Raw genomic sequence first — 19,273 nt, 5'->3', positions numbered from 1 at the left:
CACCATGACATTAAGAGGATTTTTTGTTCGCCCTAGCATGTAGATCTTGTGTATGAATTTTCATAAAGATTAATAACATGCAGTGGAGGGGCACCTAAAAAAGGTGGCGCTCTCATTCAGCTTCGCCCGAACGGTCACGAGCACCTCAAAATATCAAATTTTTCGCATTCCCTTGGCGGGGTATGCAAAATTTGGTGAGTTTTCGAGCACGTTCAGGCCTCCAAAAAAGCACGCAAAGTGTCCGAATAAAAATAATAATAAGAAACGCTGCAATTACAATAGGCCTTCGCACCGCCAAGGTGCTCAGGCCTAATTATATCATTTAGTGTACCTCCTATTAGTCAAGTTTAATGATTTACTTTGTGTGATTTACATAACAGATGTCCTTGATGTTACCTTTTCCACTAGTATGCTGCCTGCAGAAAATGGGCTTGGTGATCAAAGGTTGCGTGAAAGTGTGTGCGGAGGCGGTATTGATGACGTGGGGCTTTAAGCTTTGATTATTAGTCCAGTGCACCATTGTGAAAATGGCATGTATGGTTCATTCTGAGTATACTCTGTTGGAGCCAAACAATTGTCGTCTTTGTTGCGTGATATAATAAATGTGGTGGGTGTAAATTCTTCTGCCAGTCTTCACAGATTTAAAAGATTAAGTTTACTATACAAACAGGCTTGCTCTAATAAAAGAGAAGCGGATTATGAACGTGATTAAAACTGGTGACGGTTTTGTTGCTTTACAGGTTCCAATTTATTTACTGGGTTGTAATTCTTTTGGAAAAGCCTTTGGATATATTACTGGCTTCAACATGTGGGGAGTTATGCAACTTCTCTTTAGACTATATAGATCCATCTGGCATCAATCATTTGGGTTGTGGCCACAGTAAAACACACAATGTTGTGTTTTTCAGAAAAAAAAAGGAATCCGTATACTTAGTTATATGAACAGTTTATTGAAAAGCATAGAAGACGAGATAAAAATAAAAATAGGCAGCGAATCAAGGGAAGTTATAAAAGAAGTAATGATTGAAACAATCATTAACATACAGAAATATGATATATACAATATATACATATACAGTAACATTCTTATCTCAAAAGCAGATGATGTTTATATGTACAAATTATTGGTTAAAGAATCTGTGGGGATAGAGTACAAAAAGAAAAAGTAAAATATCAAAAATATCACAACATTCAAGAGGAGTAAGCAAAAACTATACAATAGTTCTGCCTGGCTGCTAAAACTTAAAGCTGAGTGACTACAAAGTTATTGCATAGTATCCTATGATGGTAGTACCACATTACAAAGATGAGTGGCTGGCTTCGCTCTTAAAAGTCTTTTTGATACGGGGAACAAGAAAGATGCTGCCTTCAGTTGACTGCTGGAGGGAGTATTCCGACGGTGAGTACGAGTTCCCCTTCTCGTCTCTCAACATGCCAAAGACCTCCAGGTACAAGCTGCTGAGCTGCCGCTTCATCTCCTTCAGGTCAGTCATATTCTTGCACTTCTCGCTCAGCAGGCGCTCCTTTTCTTCTTTCAGTGAGTCCAGGTCACTCTCCAGACCTATTATGTTCTCCATCTTGCGTTTGCGGCAGTTCTGAGCGGCTACCTTGTTCTTGCCACGGCGACGTATGTCACGGACCAGGGCCAGCTGGGCCTCATTCAGTTGGTGCTTTGACATCATCTCATTGAAGTCATCGACTGGTAGATTGATAATCATGCTGACTGTGAAAGGGATTTTGAGGGCCTTGGCCCTCTGCTCGTCTCTGGAGAGACGTACGTCAGAGCGTTTCTTTGGTTTGTCTTTGGTGAAGGGAGTGTTGTTGTGTCCACTCTCTTGTGCTGGATCTATGTTGTGTTGTTTAAGTTTCTTCTCCAGCTGCTCAGGCTGCTCAGATGACGCTGATATCGGCACTAATAGCTCAAGACCATCAGGTTGGAAATTTAACGAAAACATCTCGGAGTAGTCGGATTCTGCACTCCCAGGGTTGGTGTCCATGTCTTCCATGTCTGAATCACTGTTACTGCCTCCATACATAGATTTGCCAGGCGAACTAGCATTTGGACTTGCATTGGTTGAGATTCCTGAATCTGAGTCTGGAAGTTCTGCTGTGAGATTTTGTTTCTCTCTTTCGAGCACATCTCCAGGTGACAGGTTGTAAAGGTCCATGGGTGTAAAGGGGGCATTGTTTGGGATGTCGGACATACTTTTATTTTTTTCCAGGCCATGTTTACCACTGCTTTCTTCCAACACAGAGTTGGAATAAAAAATGTCACAGAAAACATCTGCACTGTAGTTTCCATTTATCTGAGGGGCCTCGACCTTCATGTGGCCAAGATCACCAGATGGAACCATACTGGAAACTGAGCCATCAAATGTATTCATAAACTCTGCATGGTCATCATTTAAATTGTTTGTTTTCACATCTGCGACATTGGTCATGGGGTAAAAAGTTGCACTTTGGATTAGTTGATGGTTTGAGTAGTTTGGATTCTGCACTTCAGAACTGTTTGGAAGAGGATATGTTGTGGTCTCCAGTGTGTCCTCCATTTGCATGCTCAGACATTGCTATAAGACAAAAAAAAAAACAAGCAATTATTTTAAAAACTACAATAAAGACAACAGTTTTAGTTTGAGAATAAAACTTATTTCCAAAGTGTGAAATACAGTGATTGGTAGTAATAATGAATAAAGATGGGATTTCTTTTATCTTTTTCTGTAAATAGATTTGCAGCAGAGTGCTCCTTAAATTTACTGTAGTTTCCTAAATGCAATCTATGTCACATTGAAATTTTGAAAAACAGCATAACTTCTAAGAGATATTATGACCATCAATGACCTCCAGCAACTACAATAAATGTGCTGAAATAAATTCAGAGTAGAGGAAGAAGTACATTCTGTCCTTTTTAACTCCAGTAAACAGGTTTTTTGTGTTGGCAAGGCCTTGGCCACCAGACCGTGTAGCTGTTCCAGCTGACTTCTGTTTCACTGATACATGCTGGTAGAGCTAGATGTAGTGTAAGATTTGCTACTGCGATTTCCAATACCAAAAACACAGCCATTTATTTAATTCTCCCAACTTAAAGCGGTCATAACCAAATCTATGTCGACCACAATGCAGTTTTCAAAAGCAGAAACTAAAAGTCTGCTTTCATTTCTGCTTTGTGAGTCTTATCAGCAGCCTGTCAGGTCAGTACTATTTTATTATCAGACTTGTGGTCCAGTCTAGTCAGTGACAGGTCAAGGCAACAAATGTTAAACCACTCCACCCATAATCTAATGCAAATATGAGGTGCAGCTACTGAAAAAAAAAACCTACACAAATCTTTACCTTTCAGTCTTTGGGCAAAGGTTTTAAAACCTGCCACGCCCCCTCAGAACAAGATGTCTGCTAGTTCTACAACATGTACATAGTGGGTACGAACAATATGAATAGCAATTCACCTTAAGCGCTTATCTCTGCTTTAAACTGCTCAACAATGAAAGTGGAATGAGCTGTGCACACCTATCTCATATAAACCAGAATCCCACTGCCACGGTGCAAACAAAAGAAGCATTTGTCCCCGGGCTCCTGCTATATATGCATTCATTGGGTATTTGTTCCACAATGCAGACTGCCAGGCCACTGAGGCAGTAGAATTCATTTATTATACCTGCAGCTCAGGGAGGGACAAAAGCTCCATCCAGGCTTGCTCCAAATCTGGAGACATTTTCTGTGGCATTGTCAGCTGATCTGAGGAGGCAGAGGCTGGAGACAGAGCTGGCTGCTCGGGGGACATCATGATGTTGACACTGGCAGGCACTGGAACGGCAGGTGTGTCCAGGCAAACCGAAGTATTCTGTGAGGAAAAGCGCATAGATCATCTACAGACATCCTGCTTTGAGCTTTTCTTTTGTGGTTCATACATGAGTCGATATTCTTACCTCGGGTTCCTCTACATGAAATGTCTCTGCCAGAAGCTGCAAACATTCATCCAATGACATGCCATTAGCAGTCTCCTCTGTGAAGTCGGCATTCTGCAACAGAAGTTTAAGTCCTAGCTGTTATATTATATAACTTAGCATCCGTTGTCATGAAGCCATCCTTTATAAAAAAAAAAAAACAATTGGATTTTGCTGTTACAGAGCGGAGGTCTCTGTGGAGCACAGTACACACATGCAAAAAGACAGACCCACTTGTGTGTCTGTAATTATATTAGCTGCGGTGGTTACCTGGCCACAACACAACCAGAGCCTATCAAATGAAGTGGGAGTGTTCCACTTCTGACATGAGTAATGATGGCATGTGCTTGTACCTGAGTAACCTCCAGGGGTGTGACAGTCGACAGGGGGTTGCTGGGTGGCGGGCGTGGGATGTATTCTCCCGTCTCCTCATCTAGCTGTAGTTGTGCCAACAGGGCCTTTTCTTGCTCCTGCATTAAGTGGAGCCTTTTCTCTTCTTCCAGCTCCCGCTGCCTTTGCAACTCATGCTCTTTCTGACGGTGGTTGTAGTCAAACACCTCGCGCCTGGCGCCCAGATCGATGTCCTGCTTCCACAGTATGTCAATCAGATCCATGTCCTGAAAAAGACAACCACAGATTGCCTTAGAGAGTTGTGAGCTCGCATGCAGCAGTCCTGCAGTGAAAATATAATCAGTACTGGACCAAGAACGGCTGTTGCACCTGCCACACCCTGTCCCTCTGTATCTCCTCACTGACAACAACACTGCCGCTAATGTCAAGGGGGAGAAGCAGAATGAATAATAAATGTACTTCTCTGTTTCCCGTGTTGACACCATGCACCAGCAGAACCTTATACATGATACTTACACATCTGACTATACTGAGGTGTTAACTCCTATCACATTCAAGCTGTTAAATAGTCTAGTAATGGTTTTAAATGATTGTCTAGATCCAGATTAGCTTTGAAACTTCTAACACTCTTGATCTCCATTTATAAAATCTGGATATTGAAAGTATTATTAGAATATTGTACTTGGAGTATGTGTGATGTGATTATTGATTCTGCCAAGGAGGTTATGTTTTGCCAGCATTTATGTTTGTGGTTTTTTTTAGCAACTTTATGCAAAAACTACTGGACAGGTTTGTATTTGTTTCTGAGAATGGGTCTTGATCTAACTTAAATCCATTAAATATTGGAAGTGATTATGATCACCATTTGCATCCAGAAATGTTTCTAATGGATCCTCTATCATTGGGTGATAGCGCCATGTTCAGTATATATGCCTATAACACCACAATAAATGGTCAGGGTGCTTGGCCAATAATACACAGTTCACAACAGGTTTAGCAAGATATCAAAGTTAAATCTGGATCCCAGCAAAATTATGGATACTATGACCCAGAACAGAAAAAAAGAGGAATTTTCATCACTGCAACAGAAATAAAATAAGATATAAACATGAAACAAACACCACAATACAACAAAAATACTGTGGATTCATTAACAATGTATCTAAATATATCAACTGAACTAAACTGAGTCTAAGAGTAAAATGGGAACAGGTTGGAAATTACAATATAGTGGAAATGTGCTGCTTGGCAGAGGTGTGCGCTCTTTGAGGGCTTTTATAGATCATTTTACAATATGAAAAGTGGACAACAAATAAAATTTGGAATTTAAGGCAGTAGATCTGTTGTGGGTTGAGACTACAAACATTGTTTATATTCTTCCTTGTTATGTCTTCAAGAAGATAACGATGTCTACTGATCCCTGATCGCAACTGAAATTTGCACAGTGACACTTTCCTACCCTTATTTACACATTAAGCTTTAGGCTGCTTTAAACACAGAAAAGAAGGCCCAGTACATCAGCAACGGGGATATTTTCATACTGCTTCCTGTAGATTTCCCCTCATGAACTGAATGTTATTAGCCTTTTTAAACAACACTGTGAAAGATAAATTATGTTGTACTCTACTTGGGTTTTTCGGCATGGTTTATTTACAGAAGGAAACAGTTTCACAAGGCCTGAGGATGTTGCATAAACCCAAGATACTGGTTCGCATGAAACCAACTGAGCATGTGACTTAAATTTCTTCCTCAGATTTGGTTATAAACATAACTTGTGAGCTGGGCTTCATAATGTTCAGCTACTAGGTCACAGCAAACTTCGAAAAAACCAAAAGGGAACCAAAGGAACATGAAGCAGACAGAAGAAAACAATGTACAATAAAGAGGATGTGAAAGTTTTTTAAATACACTGTCAGTTGTATATTAATCATTACTCTATTTTTTTATGATGGTAAAATGTTACAGGCATAAACTCTCAAACAATTAAAAGCGGCAAGCATGCAACCATTTACCTGTATATTTATTTTTGGACATTGTTGAAACAATCTCTGACTGTAGTGTTGCAAAATAAGAAACCCACTAACCCTCTTTGCTTCAGTGTTGCATCAGGAGCCTGACCACTAAAGGATTACATATTACAGAAGCGGCCAACTATAAATCACACTCCCCCAGCTGAAAGGTGAGCACGCTACCACAAATTATGGCCTCCACAGGAATGAGGAAGTCCCCTAAAAATGTCTCTGTGGGATGTCTGAAGACAAACTTGAAGTCACCAATGTTTTCCAAACTTAAAATAAAAAACTTTCTTGTCTGTTGGGCACACCTTGTAAGCCAGTCAGACAAGTCTCCCAAGTCCCTAAAGAAAAAAACATCTTACAAAGGCCTTGCAGCGTGGAAACAAACTCACTGTTTCTGAAACTATAACATCACTTAATACCATGTTATCAAAGCAGTAAAATATAATCCATGCAAAAGGTTTTAAAGGTTTATCTTTATGTTGTTTTGTCATTTTTCTTTTAAAGACACACTGATGGCAACAGATATGTCACAAGACCAGGACTGGCACCAGAACAATGAAACTAGCTAAGGGAACTACTTCAATCTCCCAGACATGTCTACCAAAACAATAGACTGGATATGAATAAAACCAATATGCCGTCATTCTGAAATGGAGACTAAGTGCACAGAACATCTATTCAATAATAATAATAATAATAATAACAATAATAATAATAATAATAGTAATAATAATAATAAATATATAACAAAGAAAATATTTTCCAAAGCAAGCCTGTCTAATACTTTAAGGCCTTACCAAACACTACATATGTTTGTTGGCAGTTTTGTCTATTCACCTTTAAACAACTAAAAGCAATAGCCAAAAAGGGGCTCAAACTCTGGTGGTTTATTACACTCTCTTTCATCACAATTCAGTAGATATCCAACCCACACCAGGAATGATGAAATAAGGCTACACGTGTTCCAAAACACCCCTTAAAGACCTTGTCAGTCAGCCCCTGACCTTTTCTCAAGACAATTTTAACCAAACAGCAAAATTAGATTCAAAAGGACAAATTAGCAATTAGCGTATCGGGGTAAACATGTCCAGACAAGTCTGAGTTCTTGGGCTTGACACGTGACCAAACAGACTGACAAACAGTTAAAAAATAACATAAAGAATAAACTATGGGTTATTTTTTAAACCTTCATGGTGGTAAGAAGAAGCCTTTTTCGATCAGATATGGGATCACATGCTTGTAGGAGGGGTGGAGGAGGAGGTGCGCTGTTATGAGAAAAGGTTCGAGAGTCCAGGTTTTTTATTTACCAAACTTCAACTCACTCGGGATGCAAATTGGATTTTTTAAAGCTATTTGCCAGAAATTTGTGGGGGAAATCGTCCACAACAGGAACAATGTGTTTAAAGTCGATTTAATTTCCTGTTAAGGAAAAACGTCACAAGCCAATGACTTGCAGAAACCTCAGTGTTTCTGATTTAACGGAGTTACCACTGATGTCAACGCGAGCTTCTATTTTAACATTATAAAGTATTAACTTCGTTATAATTTAACTGTTATGATGTGTGATCTATTTTAATTGTTATACAGAAAAGTGTAACTGAAGTCCGCTGCCATTGATTGTGTAAGGGGGGAAGTGTCAATGTTTATTTCATCATGCGATCACTTCTTAAAAAATCATATTTACCTGTTGACTGGAGCGTAACACCTCCATTTCCATCATCATGGAGAGTTTTCCTGCTGTTAGAAACAAATAAATGAACGCCTTCTGACTGATAAATGCGTTTTAGCCCAAAAAAAAAAAAAAGGCTGATTAAAATGGCGAGTGGTCCGAAGCCAATACAGTCCGTCACAGTAGCAGCTGAGTTTCGGGAAATATTGCTTCCACCAGCTCAGTGAGTTACGGAAATGTTGGCCCGCCCACCGAGCGGCGGCGCCGGGATCGTCCCACTCATGGTGGCCTATGGGGCTGGAGATGAGGACTCTGTGCGCATGCGCAAATACAAGCGACGGCGCACCACAGTATTTGTTACACAACATATTTAGGTGCATTTCAACGTGCTGAAAGCAATTTAAATATAAATAGTCACAATTTTCTATTATTAAAAGCCCATGATTTAAGTTTTTTCTTCATGCAAATTCCTAAAAGAGGGGGTTATGTGAATGTACTTCATCTATTATTCAACGTTGTCGTTGCACAAGTTAATTTGGTGCATAGCGCCCCCTGCTGGATACGGGAACCATGGGCGCTAGAGGCCCTGGGGCCCTGATGTCCCGTGGCACTCATTGGGACTTTGCAAACCCCAAGAGTAGAGAAGTCAGACATTAGGTGCAGTCAGTGCATATCATTTGAAACCAGGATCAATGTAATGAAATGTAAACAGTATATTTTACCAAGACAAATTAATATGGAAATCATTTTAACTAGTACCCAATTTTAGGTGTCGTGTAATACACTTCTCATTTTTTCCCCCCAGATAATTAGGTGTTTTAATATACAGATGTATCATAATTGCGGCTGGAATAATTGAAGGTGATTATAGACTGTAGTTTTCATTTTCAGTGAGAGACTGTAAAATGTAAATACAAACAAAAAGCAAAGAAATGTAAATTTCATGAACCAAAATCTTATTTACAAAGAATATGCAATGTTGGCCATAACACAAACAAAGCATATGCAATATTGCAAATGAGATATTTTACAAATTTGAATAAAATATTAGTTAATCCGGAACTTGATGGGAACACATAAAAAAATTGTGACTCCACCATCACCAACATATAGCATCCTCCTTCCTTTTAATAACTGTCTTTAAATATCTGGAAGCTGAGGAGACCAGTTGCTGGAACTTCATTAGAGGAATACTGTTGCAGTATTGAAGTCATGCTGTTGTCATGCATTGTGCGGTTTAGTATTGTCTTTCTGAAATATGCAAGATCTTTCCTGAAAAAGATGCCATCTGGTTGGGAGTATATGTTGCTCTAAAACCTGTATAAACCTTTTAAGCATTGATAGTGCCTTTCCATGACACCCATGCAACTCCATACCTCCAGAAATTCAGGCTCCTGAATATAAAATTGATAACCTGCTGATAATAAGATGGATGCTTCCTCCTTTCTATTCTGGAAGATTTTAAATCTCAATAGGTTGAGAACAGAATAGTTGTCCTCTTTGTCTCAGTCGATTTAAAGTGACCTTTGGTCCAGAGACATGTGCCTCTTTGTATGGTAACGTTTTAACTTGCATGACAGCAAACTGTGTTCAGAGCATATTATTTCTGGAGGTGTTTCTGAGTCCATGCAGGGATTTCCAAAATGGAATCATGTTTGATTAAATGCAGCACTGTCTATGGGCCCAAACTTCAAAGTGATCCAGTGCAGATTTTCAGCCTCATCTTTAACATAAAGAGATGTGTCCAGATCCTCTTGATCTGTCATATCACATACTGCAAGTGATGGAAGAGTTTATGTTTCCAGTTTCCCACGTAGGAACATTATTCAGACATAGCTAATCAATTTGTGCAATCCATTTGTTTCAGATTGCTGACCCCCTGCTCAAATTTGCTTACGAGATTCGCTAATGTTCTGTTTTTTATGTACCCAGTTGTAATTCTGACCAGCTACCATTAACCTAAGTTAAAATAGTTGCTTCTTACAGCAACAACCTTTATGTGATGTGTTGCTGCTGTTGAACTGAATTCAAGGTAATGTTTTTAATAAAATATTAAATAGTCTCACTTTCAAAACAAACAATGCCCATTATACTATTGTTAATGGAATTAGAGATTTTCACATTATTGAATGCTGAGTTTTTGGAATTGGGATGGATTTAAAAAAATTGAATTAATATTCTAACTGAATATTCATACATTCATTGCATGTAAACTCCCCTCAAAACACAAGGCTTTGGGAAGTGGAGAATCTTCAGTCATTGTTTTGAAATTCTTGTAAGTTTATATCTCAATCAAAATCCGATTGATGTTGAATGCCGATTGGTCTGATAACAATACAACTTTCCATTGTGTGATAATCCGCCCCAGAAGAATCCACACACAAGACATGATTAAACATAAGGTTTCTTTATTGCACAGTAGAGTTTTGAGCAATAGTTGTGAATGTAAATCTGTTCTCAAGTGCTTGACAAAAGATTCTCGCACTTATCTAATATGTTTATATTAGCTATTAATGAATGACAGTTCTTGATACAGAGTGGTCTAAGATCTAAGATCACAGGTGTCCAGTCTAAATTTATTCCTTACCTTCTTTACACTGAAATACTTCAGACTACTAGACCTTTATATTATGCTTTTATAACTTTACAACTTTTATATTATGCGGCCATGAACATTGAGAAATGTGCAAACCCTTTTGAGTCTGTGAGAAATATTTTTAAATGCTATCTTTGCACCAAATCATTTAAGCACTTGTTAACATGTTTTTTGTTTTTTGTTTTTTTTTGAGAAAGAGACATTCTTAATATTTTTTCTTACTTTTTATTTCATTATGAGCTGTACATTTCCCCTGTTCTGAAATGTTTGGTTTTGAGTTTCAGACCTGAAACAAACAACTTTATGTAATGTAGTGCATATAAACAAACTGAAGCTGATAATACAAGACATAAAAGTCTTTGACTGTGACCATTCAGTTATAATGTAATAGACATTAGGCAAATGTAAGAAACAATTTCATAAGTTTGTTGGTATATTTTATTTGTTTATTTTTTCTTTTAAAAAAAACAAACAAAAAGGACTATTTCTATAGCATGTAAGTTAGATTTTAATAGAAACTTGAAGTTACTGGCACATTGGTGTTTACAATATGTTATGCACTTTTACTTTCCACTGGCATGGATAACTTATCCATCTATTCATCTGTTAGGTAAGGGATGGGGGTAACACCACGAACAGGTCACTAGTCCACCACAGGGTCATAATTTATCCATGCACTCATAATACAGTATATGTTTAATTGTATTAAACTCACATTATGCAGGTTCATGAATGAGACAGAAAATCATTTAGTGCCATACAGTGTTGAAGTAGGGTCTTTTTTTTTTACCAAGTAATTCCACTTCCTGCTATTTTCTTCTTAATACAAAAGAACATTTATTTTCAAGTCCACTACATGTCAAATTTGGTTGATGGTTACACTTATCTATAGAACATTAGGGAATTTCAAACAGTGGGCAATTTTTATTTTCTTTAGACATAATCAGTAAAAATATCAATATATGATGGAAAGGGATTTCCCTGGAATAAGAGTTTTATTTTTCTTACATTATAGGAGAATTTTGCAGATACATTTATTCAAGCATCCTGTGGATGTCATTATCACTTCAGTTTGCATTAAAATTATTCATCTATCTGTGATATTGCCACTGCTAAAGATGATGTCTGATATTTTCTCCATCGTTGGTTCCATAGATTTAACAGTGCAGCATAAATGTCATACTCTCACATAGTTTCTGACTACAGGATTTGTCTGATAGCAGACATTTTGTAGAACCACTCATTTTGAACTAATTTTGTTGATTAAATAAATCAAAATCTGATTATGAATCTTTAACTTGTGGATTACTGCACTTTTTCCAAAGAGAATCTACTTTTTTTCCACACTGGGGAAAGACAGACTACAAAGTAGGTTTTACCTTTGTGGCAGACTTTAAATGTTCTCGCCATTTATTACAAGACATGTGGGAAGCAAGTTAGAAAGCAAAGATCCTGACAGTCAATTCCATTTGAACTAGTCTGAATCGTCTTCCTAAGAGGTCAGATCGAGACGTAATTAAGTAGCTTTAGAAATATGTCGGGGTAACAAGACAGACTTAGTCCTGGCTTTAGCACCTATCTGTAAAGAACTTCGCACTGAAGTGCAGCTCACTGTGCCACTGCGTGAAATTACACTAAAAAGCCCATTTTTCCTCGGTGCGCGTTCATGAACACGCGTTCACGTTTGGCAGCTCCACGTCGACATTCTTCCAGCTGCATATAGTGTATTGCTCAGCACTGGGGGAAGAAAAGGTAAAAGCGGCGGTAGTCACCTTACGAGCGCTGAAAGTCCGCAGAGGGACATCAACCGCAATGAAAACATGCATTTGCATGTAAATCTAAAGCCATAGGCTGCAACGTCTCTATTCGCTTTTGTGCTTTTTTCTTCTTCTTCTTCTTTTCTTTTTAAAAAGATCTAGACTCCTTGCCCCTCGTGTTGGATTGCAGCTGGTCCCTTACGTCTACCTATACCAGGTACAGTACGACTTGCAGAACTGAGCTTGTCTTTATTATATTTCTTTAGAAAACCATTGTCAAGATGTTGGCTTAGAAAAGTCTCTATTTTGTTATACTATTTTGGCTTGGCTAAAGTTGCTGTCAGTTGATTGTTGATAAAGTGCCAAACCTATCAGATAATATACTAACATAACTTAATACTCTAGTGCTCAGCTGGCTTTCTTTACAGTCTTTAATGGTGTCATATCTTTCTGCATCGCTGAGCGAATAGTTCATCCTCTTTGGCCTGTTTAGTTGAAAGTTGTTAAAGCTCAACAGGTTGAATTGGTAACACATTGATTGAGAAATTTAATAATCCTCATAAAGACATCACTAGAACTGTAAACTTTATACGTGTTAGACAAAGTAGAGATTGGCTAACATGTGTACTTCTGCAACCAACCAGATGGTCAAGCTTGAGAAGGTAAGTAAATGCCTTTCAGGATCATTTTGGGGGGGGGGGGACTACTTTACGATCCTGTATTGCACATACCCAGATGATATTAAGCCAATCAATTATTTCTTCAGAGCTGTTTAAAAACTCCACTAGGTCTGGTTTGCCTGGGTGACTCCGAGGACCTACTGCACAGCAAGAGTTTCTGTTGGCCCAATCAAGCATCTGTGTCTTCGATATAGTTCATCAAATAAAACTAGCTATTTTGTCTGCCTTAGTTATTGGGAACTGAATTTTATCGAGTTAATATGGCTGTCTTGTTTTCCCCTTCTTTTTATACCTGGCTGCAGGCTGAAGGAGCACCTAGTCATGAGGAGGATAAGGTTCCACACAAGAACAAACCTGTGAGGTGGCACTGTGGCTTTCCAAATAAAGTTCTGTGATACACTTAGACTCTAATTGCCTGCAGTCAGTGCATTACAGAACTTTGTTTTGGGAGTTAATACTTTAACCTTGGAATAAAGCTTCAAACATTTGGATTGCTCACTTTCCAGCAAGATGCATTATTCTGTTCACAAATGTTAAGTTTTTTCAAATAAAGTTTTTGTCAGTGTCAAGTATCTGACCCCTTTCTTTCTTTCTTTGTATCATGGTTTAATTTTGTTCCACAATGCAGTTGGTCATCATTTATGCGCTGTAACCTTATGTTTAAAGCATTACTTAAAAGGCAGGGCTGTGTGCCATATGGAAACACTAGTCACGCTGGTCAGGTGACTGACTGGAGGTGAGGCAGAAAGGTAAACAGCATTGTGATACCGTTTCCAAATACTTTATTTTTACTACAAAATCACAAATCTTACACATTTTTACACTGTCATAGTGCAGCAGGAATCACCTAATAAACTAATTATTTAGGTTTTATTACCTGAATGTTTCCATTGCCCTACATTACTCATAGTTAACTATAGGTAAACTTTGCCTATTTAATACGTTGTCTTCCTAAACTTGATAAGCTGTTGAATAATCCACACAGTAAAAAGACAGCCTACAGCCAAAAGCCTATATTGTAAGGCATGCCGGGAAACGTGTAAAATGATGCATTCAAGTGCTAACAGTTAGTCATAACAAAGACATATCTGAAGCACAAATATGTGCAAAACTTATTTTTAAAAAGGGAAAAACTTTAAGCTGTAACACTTTAATTATGTACCCTTCCATAATTACAGGCAGAAGTACATTTCTCTCATATTTGCCCTGACCTAAAACCATGCACACATCCTATGACTTTAAGACATTCAAAAGACACCAATTCTTGAGGGTAAAGCCCACTCCTGTCACAGAACAGTATTTTTGCCTCTTTGACATGATTGCATCTATCACTGAGATTGTGTTGATTCCCTGGATGGCTGTATATCTTCATTTCCTGTGTTTCCATATTAGTTTGACACTGTGATAGGCTGGGAGGGTGAGGGTGGGTGGAGGGGGCGTGTATACTCAGTGGACTAGTCCACTAATTCTTTTATTGATTATAATAATAATAATACTACTAAAAGAAAGAAGCTTAAAAGCTTCACCTGTTTTGTTTTCTAACCATTAACTGGTGAGTCAGCCTGTTGTATTATTATGTTTTAATATTTAATTTCTAAATATTTATGCTGCTCACGTCACTCACGTTTCAGGACCTACAATATTTTGGCATGCTAATCTATCTAAGTTTTAAAATTATGATGCTATTGATGCCTTGATAAACAGATTTACAATTTCACCTCTACATTGCCTCTACATTAAATACAGTCATCATACCATAAACTTACGATTTGTTAATTCCATACGGAATGACTCATAGATTATGTCGAAGAGTCACCACAGCTCTCTGTTTTAAAACCTTACCAGAAAAATCTCCCACTCATAAAATTCGTCCCTTCACTGTAATTCCTGTAGCTTGAAGCGACATTTCCTACAGTCAGTGAAGGCAGCGCGTCGTCACCGTGTTCACCTCCGACCTCCGCTCATGGATCCGCTCCATCCCATCACAAACACGGAAGCAGCATGGCGTCGAACAGCAGCGGCAGCTCCAGCAGTCACCGGATTGCACAGCACAGACTCAGCATAATTTCTGGACATTTACAAAGACCGGTGGACGGTAACACAGCCATCGTATCGGCGGAGTGTAAATCGCAGAGAGACAAACCAGACGTCTCCAGCGAGGAAAAGACGGTGCCCAGGAGGAGGTACAAGGATGTGATGGAGCGGTTCACTACAGTTTATCCTCTGTAGCTTTTGCTAGTCATTTAAGCTATCAGTCAGGTGTAATCACCTGAAGTAAAAGACGATTGAGTGACATGTAACACATTGGCTCCCTCTTTTTTTCTGCGAACTAAAACAAATGTTGACATGTTTAAAACGGATCTTAGTTAGCTTGCTAGCTAACATTTCTTTGCTACAGAGTAGCCATTCATTTGCAATGGAGTGGGTGCGGCGAGGAGTTTGACGTGGTGGACTTTCTCAAAGTTTGTTCCTCGTGTAGCTATTATTGGACACAGTTGAAATTATACGATATTTTCTCTGTCATTGAAGTTAGAAAAGCATAAACCAACTGTGGTCATGGCTACACCCCTGGCGTTTTGTAATGCTAGAATAAACAAGATCTCTCAGAGTGGTGGGAATTAACTCAAAGTTTATCAAGCTGTCGTTGATGTAAAAAAAAAACCAAAAAAAAATAATTTCTTCAACATCTGACCGATATATGTGACTTATCCTTTTTTTAAAAAATTTATTTATTTATTTTTATTATCTCCCAGTAATATAGAACAGTGAGGGGATTTATTTCTTCTCACAACTTTCACTTTTTTATGAGACACGTCAGGCTTTGTAGGCGGAATCACCGTTTTGGATCATTTTTAACCCGGAACATTCGAGTAAACAAAAAGGAAGGAGGAAAGATATACATTGACTCATACAACAGTTAGTGTCATGTAACAATGAAACTTCTGTCTCCTCTGCTCATCTGATTGGTCAGGACAGTTGGTGGCCTGACTTTCAACCTATTGTCAGCTCAGTACCTGATATGGAAATACCACCATAGTCTGCTGACATCTAGTGTTAAGCCTCAATAACAGCAGGAACCTCTGTTGTTAGTTTCCACAAACATGCATGTTTGCATCAGGTAGATTGATCACGTCGTGTTTGCTTGTTTTTTTCTTTAACCTGAGACTGATAGTATTGTAAAACATTGTGCCTTCTAGTATGATTTGTTCTTTGATATTAATAAGGTGAAATTCAGAAAAGTCAGCTGCTAATAGCACACGGTGAATAACTGAACAAAGATAGACTTTTCATTTCTGTTATCACAACAGAGATTTGTGATAAGAGAATTTCACAGGGCATAGGCATTTGACAAATTTATTGGACTTAATTACCAGTGGGAAATACTGAAGTGCATAAGTTATTTTGTTATATTTAGTCTAAATAAATACCCCACTGTAACAATAAAATGATTATTTTTCATCAATAACTTCAAGAGCCACCAGATATACCTAATTGGGCTTTTGCAGTTTTGCTGACAGTGGTTCTATTTGTGCAACATACTGAGATGCCTCAAAGCATAAATCTTGATTTCCACGTAGTGCCAGGTCCAAGTTAAAATAATGTGTTTTAGTCCTAAGCAAGCCTCAGGTACTATAACCACTGCTGATGCGGTATTAATTGGATGTTTCGTCTGCCAAGGCGAAAGCTGATGAAAACGTATGTGTTTAGCAGCAAGTGTGTGCTAGAGCTACCAAGCCACATTTCATTGAATTAAGCAGAGAAAGAGCTGGGGCAAACGAGACCATTAAATTTTGGTCCAGCTCAAGAAAAAAAAAAATTCCGAATTAAGGTATTGAATCCATCAGAGGGTGCACTTGCTAAGTGCCCCTCTAATCACTTAAATCTTCATTTTGATGAAAAGCAACCTTTAATGTATACTCTACGCTTAGCAACCAGTTTATTAAGTGCACATAGCAAATGCGCAGTGGTCTGTAAAACCATAATTCATTAGGCTTTCAGAGACTAGTTTTCTGCTTTTAAATTGCTTTGTAATACCAGAGATAATGTGTGCAATTATGCAGATCCTGTGAGACTCAGTAACATTATTCACAGCTTTTATGCAGCGTTTTTGTTCAAAGCAGCATAATTATCACGCTTCCATCTTTGGTTTTAGACAATGTTCGTATACATATACATATATATATATATATATATATATATATATATATATATATATATATATATATATGTATAGATAGATTGATAGATTTATTTCTCTTGAGTGATTATGACTTTGCTAAACTCCACTCATTCTCATTTCTTTCTGTTAAATCTAGTTATCTCATGCAAAGTTCATTTATATGTCTCAAAATGTTAAATCACTCATTTGCTTCACTATCTGCACACCATCTGTCAACTTTTATTCTCACGACAAAACTTTCTAACATTAAAACTTTTGAAAAGGGAAGGGGTTGGGGGATACAAGGACTAAAGCTCAAAAAGAACACCACAGGCTAAATGTCATTTCAACAAACATTTGGTGTGTATTTTCGAGGAGTCTTGAGTTGAGAGCAGGAAAGAGCTCATCTTTGAACAAATGCATCACGCTTTTCCGCTGTGCTTTTATACCAAATCTCACTAAAGCTCCAAGTGGGTTTGTTGGTGTCTGGAATGGAAATGTTAAGTCTTTTCTCACTGACCCAGCCAGACATTTCCCTCATTTATTAATAGTGTTTACTCAGTAAGTTCAGCAGTTATAACAATCTACCTCTAGTGCATGAGGCTTTATTATTGTAATTTGAGTATGACTCATTATGTCACTCTCTGCAGTCATTCATTGTATGAAAAAGTCTAATTTAGCTGTTTTAATCTTTATACCACTATTTAAGTATCTCATCCCAAGTGACCTTTGATTCATTGTTGATCTCTTTTTCTTTTCCGCAGTTCTTTACGTATCACATTTGCTTTGTACTTTATTATGTTAATTCTAATAAAGCATCCATTGCCATATTGAAGAATAGAATTTGTTTTAAGAAATTACACCCTTTGTGTAACAAGCTAATTCACATTCGAGGAACAACTTTATTATTCATTAGTTACTTCCCAGTATGCTTATTTTTTTCCCTACATCAAAGAGTGTATTTTGTGACTGTTCATGTCAAGCTGCCATCAAAGTAATAAATAGCTGAACAGTATTTAAACTGACAGTGGATAAGAATGTCATTCATTGCTATGGATGTAAAATAGGGTAAGATATTGTGGGAGAATGGCTCAGGCAGCTTCATCTACGGATGGATATGCTGTTTGACTGTGTTGCTTCTGCGCTGCTGTTGCAAGCCGATGTGTAAAGTGTTCTGGTTTTATAGGCACCCGGGGAGTTTTTTTAGGTTTGCCTGTTTACAGCCTCCTGCACTGTGAATTTGCCATCTCACAGCAAGCCCCTCCTGATGAAATGAAAAGGGCGCAAATAAGTTGATAGAAGTTCAAGACTTAAATTTTCTATCAGTATGTCCCAATATTTTAAAATATCATTTTGAAGTTTAAGATCATCAGGAAGGATTATGCCTTTATTTTTTTTACTAGTTTGTCTTGTGGGGAATTGTTGCCAGGAATTTGATAGGGTAGCATAAATTAAGGGGGGCAATTGGCAAAAGTAGAACATATAAGGCCATGACACTCAGAAATCACCTTACCATGTTTTTGCAACCTCCTTTATTTCATGTGTAAGCTTAAGAGTTTGAGCTGTTGTGCCAACCTGTTCCAATATTTGTTTTTTCACAGGCAGGAGATTATGAAATGGAACGGCTGGGGATACAGCGATTCGAAATTCCTCTTCAACAAGAAAGGCCAAGCAGAATTTACAGGCAAAAGGTAAGCTGCAAGATCAAGCATGAGACACTGCTTAATCTTGCTTGTTTGTCATTGAACGATTTTAGTCATATTTATGCCTTTTGACTTTGTTTAAGGGTGTGTTGAGCTGCAGAAATTATTCTGTTTGTGTGACTTAAAGCTGAAGTTATGCATTGATCTCTTTTACAGTCCCTACTTTGGTCCCTGCTTTTGGAAATCAGTTGCGGTCCCCTTCCTACACTTAAAACAATGTGGTGCTTCTGCCACCTAGTGGTTGGCATTTAAACTGTTCATTGTCATTTGAGAAGGTCACTGGTTGTGATTTTAAGCCTCCCAAACTCTGTTGCTCATTAACAGATGTGAATTTCTGGGCAGCTTATAATTGCATCTTTGTAGGATTGCTGAAAGCATTAAATTCACAAAGTGTTGAAG

General features: G+C 38.0%; 2 protein-coding genes across 3 annotated transcripts in view; one reads left to right on the top strand and one right to left on the bottom strand.

Annotated features, from left to right (window-relative positions):
- Window positions 1-979: 979 nt before the first annotated feature.
- On the bottom strand, window positions 980-8,147 carry nfe2l2a (nfe2 like bZIP transcription factor 2a). Its single transcript, XM_079254083.1, has 5 exons — window positions 7,995-8,147; window positions 4,295-4,558; window positions 3,924-4,016; window positions 3,653-3,838; window positions 980-2,567 (listed from the first exon to the last, which is right to left on the bottom strand). Exons 1-5 carry the CDS (start codon window positions 8,031-8,033, stop codon window positions 1,299-1,301), a joined length of 1,851 nt encoding a protein of 616 aa, XP_079110209.1. The 5' UTR covers window positions 8,034-8,147; the 3' UTR covers window positions 980-1,298.
- Window positions 8,148-15,004: 6,857 nt separating this feature from the next.
- The window catches only part of agps (alkylglycerone phosphate synthase), a 29,654-nt gene continuing 25,385 nt past the window's right edge, over window positions 15,005-19,273 (top strand). For both annotated transcript variants that reach the window (XM_079254082.1, XM_079254081.1), the window contains exons 1-2: window positions 15,005-15,195; window positions 18,773-18,862. In XM_079254082.1, the coding sequence (XP_079110208.1) occupies window positions 15,014-15,195; window positions 18,773-18,862 (272 nt within the window). In that variant the 5' untranslated portion in view covers window positions 15,005-15,013. The remainder of the gene's footprint in view (window positions 15,196-18,772; window positions 18,863-19,273) is intronic.

Source organism: Telmatherina bonti (assembly GCF_933228915.1).
Source record: "Telmatherina bonti genome assembly, chromosome: 15".
In the NCBI taxonomy this organism is placed as follows: Eukaryota; Metazoa; Chordata; class Actinopteri; order Atheriniformes; family Telmatherinidae; genus Telmatherina; species Telmatherina bonti.
This window is presented reverse-complemented; position numbering and strand designations above follow the sequence as displayed.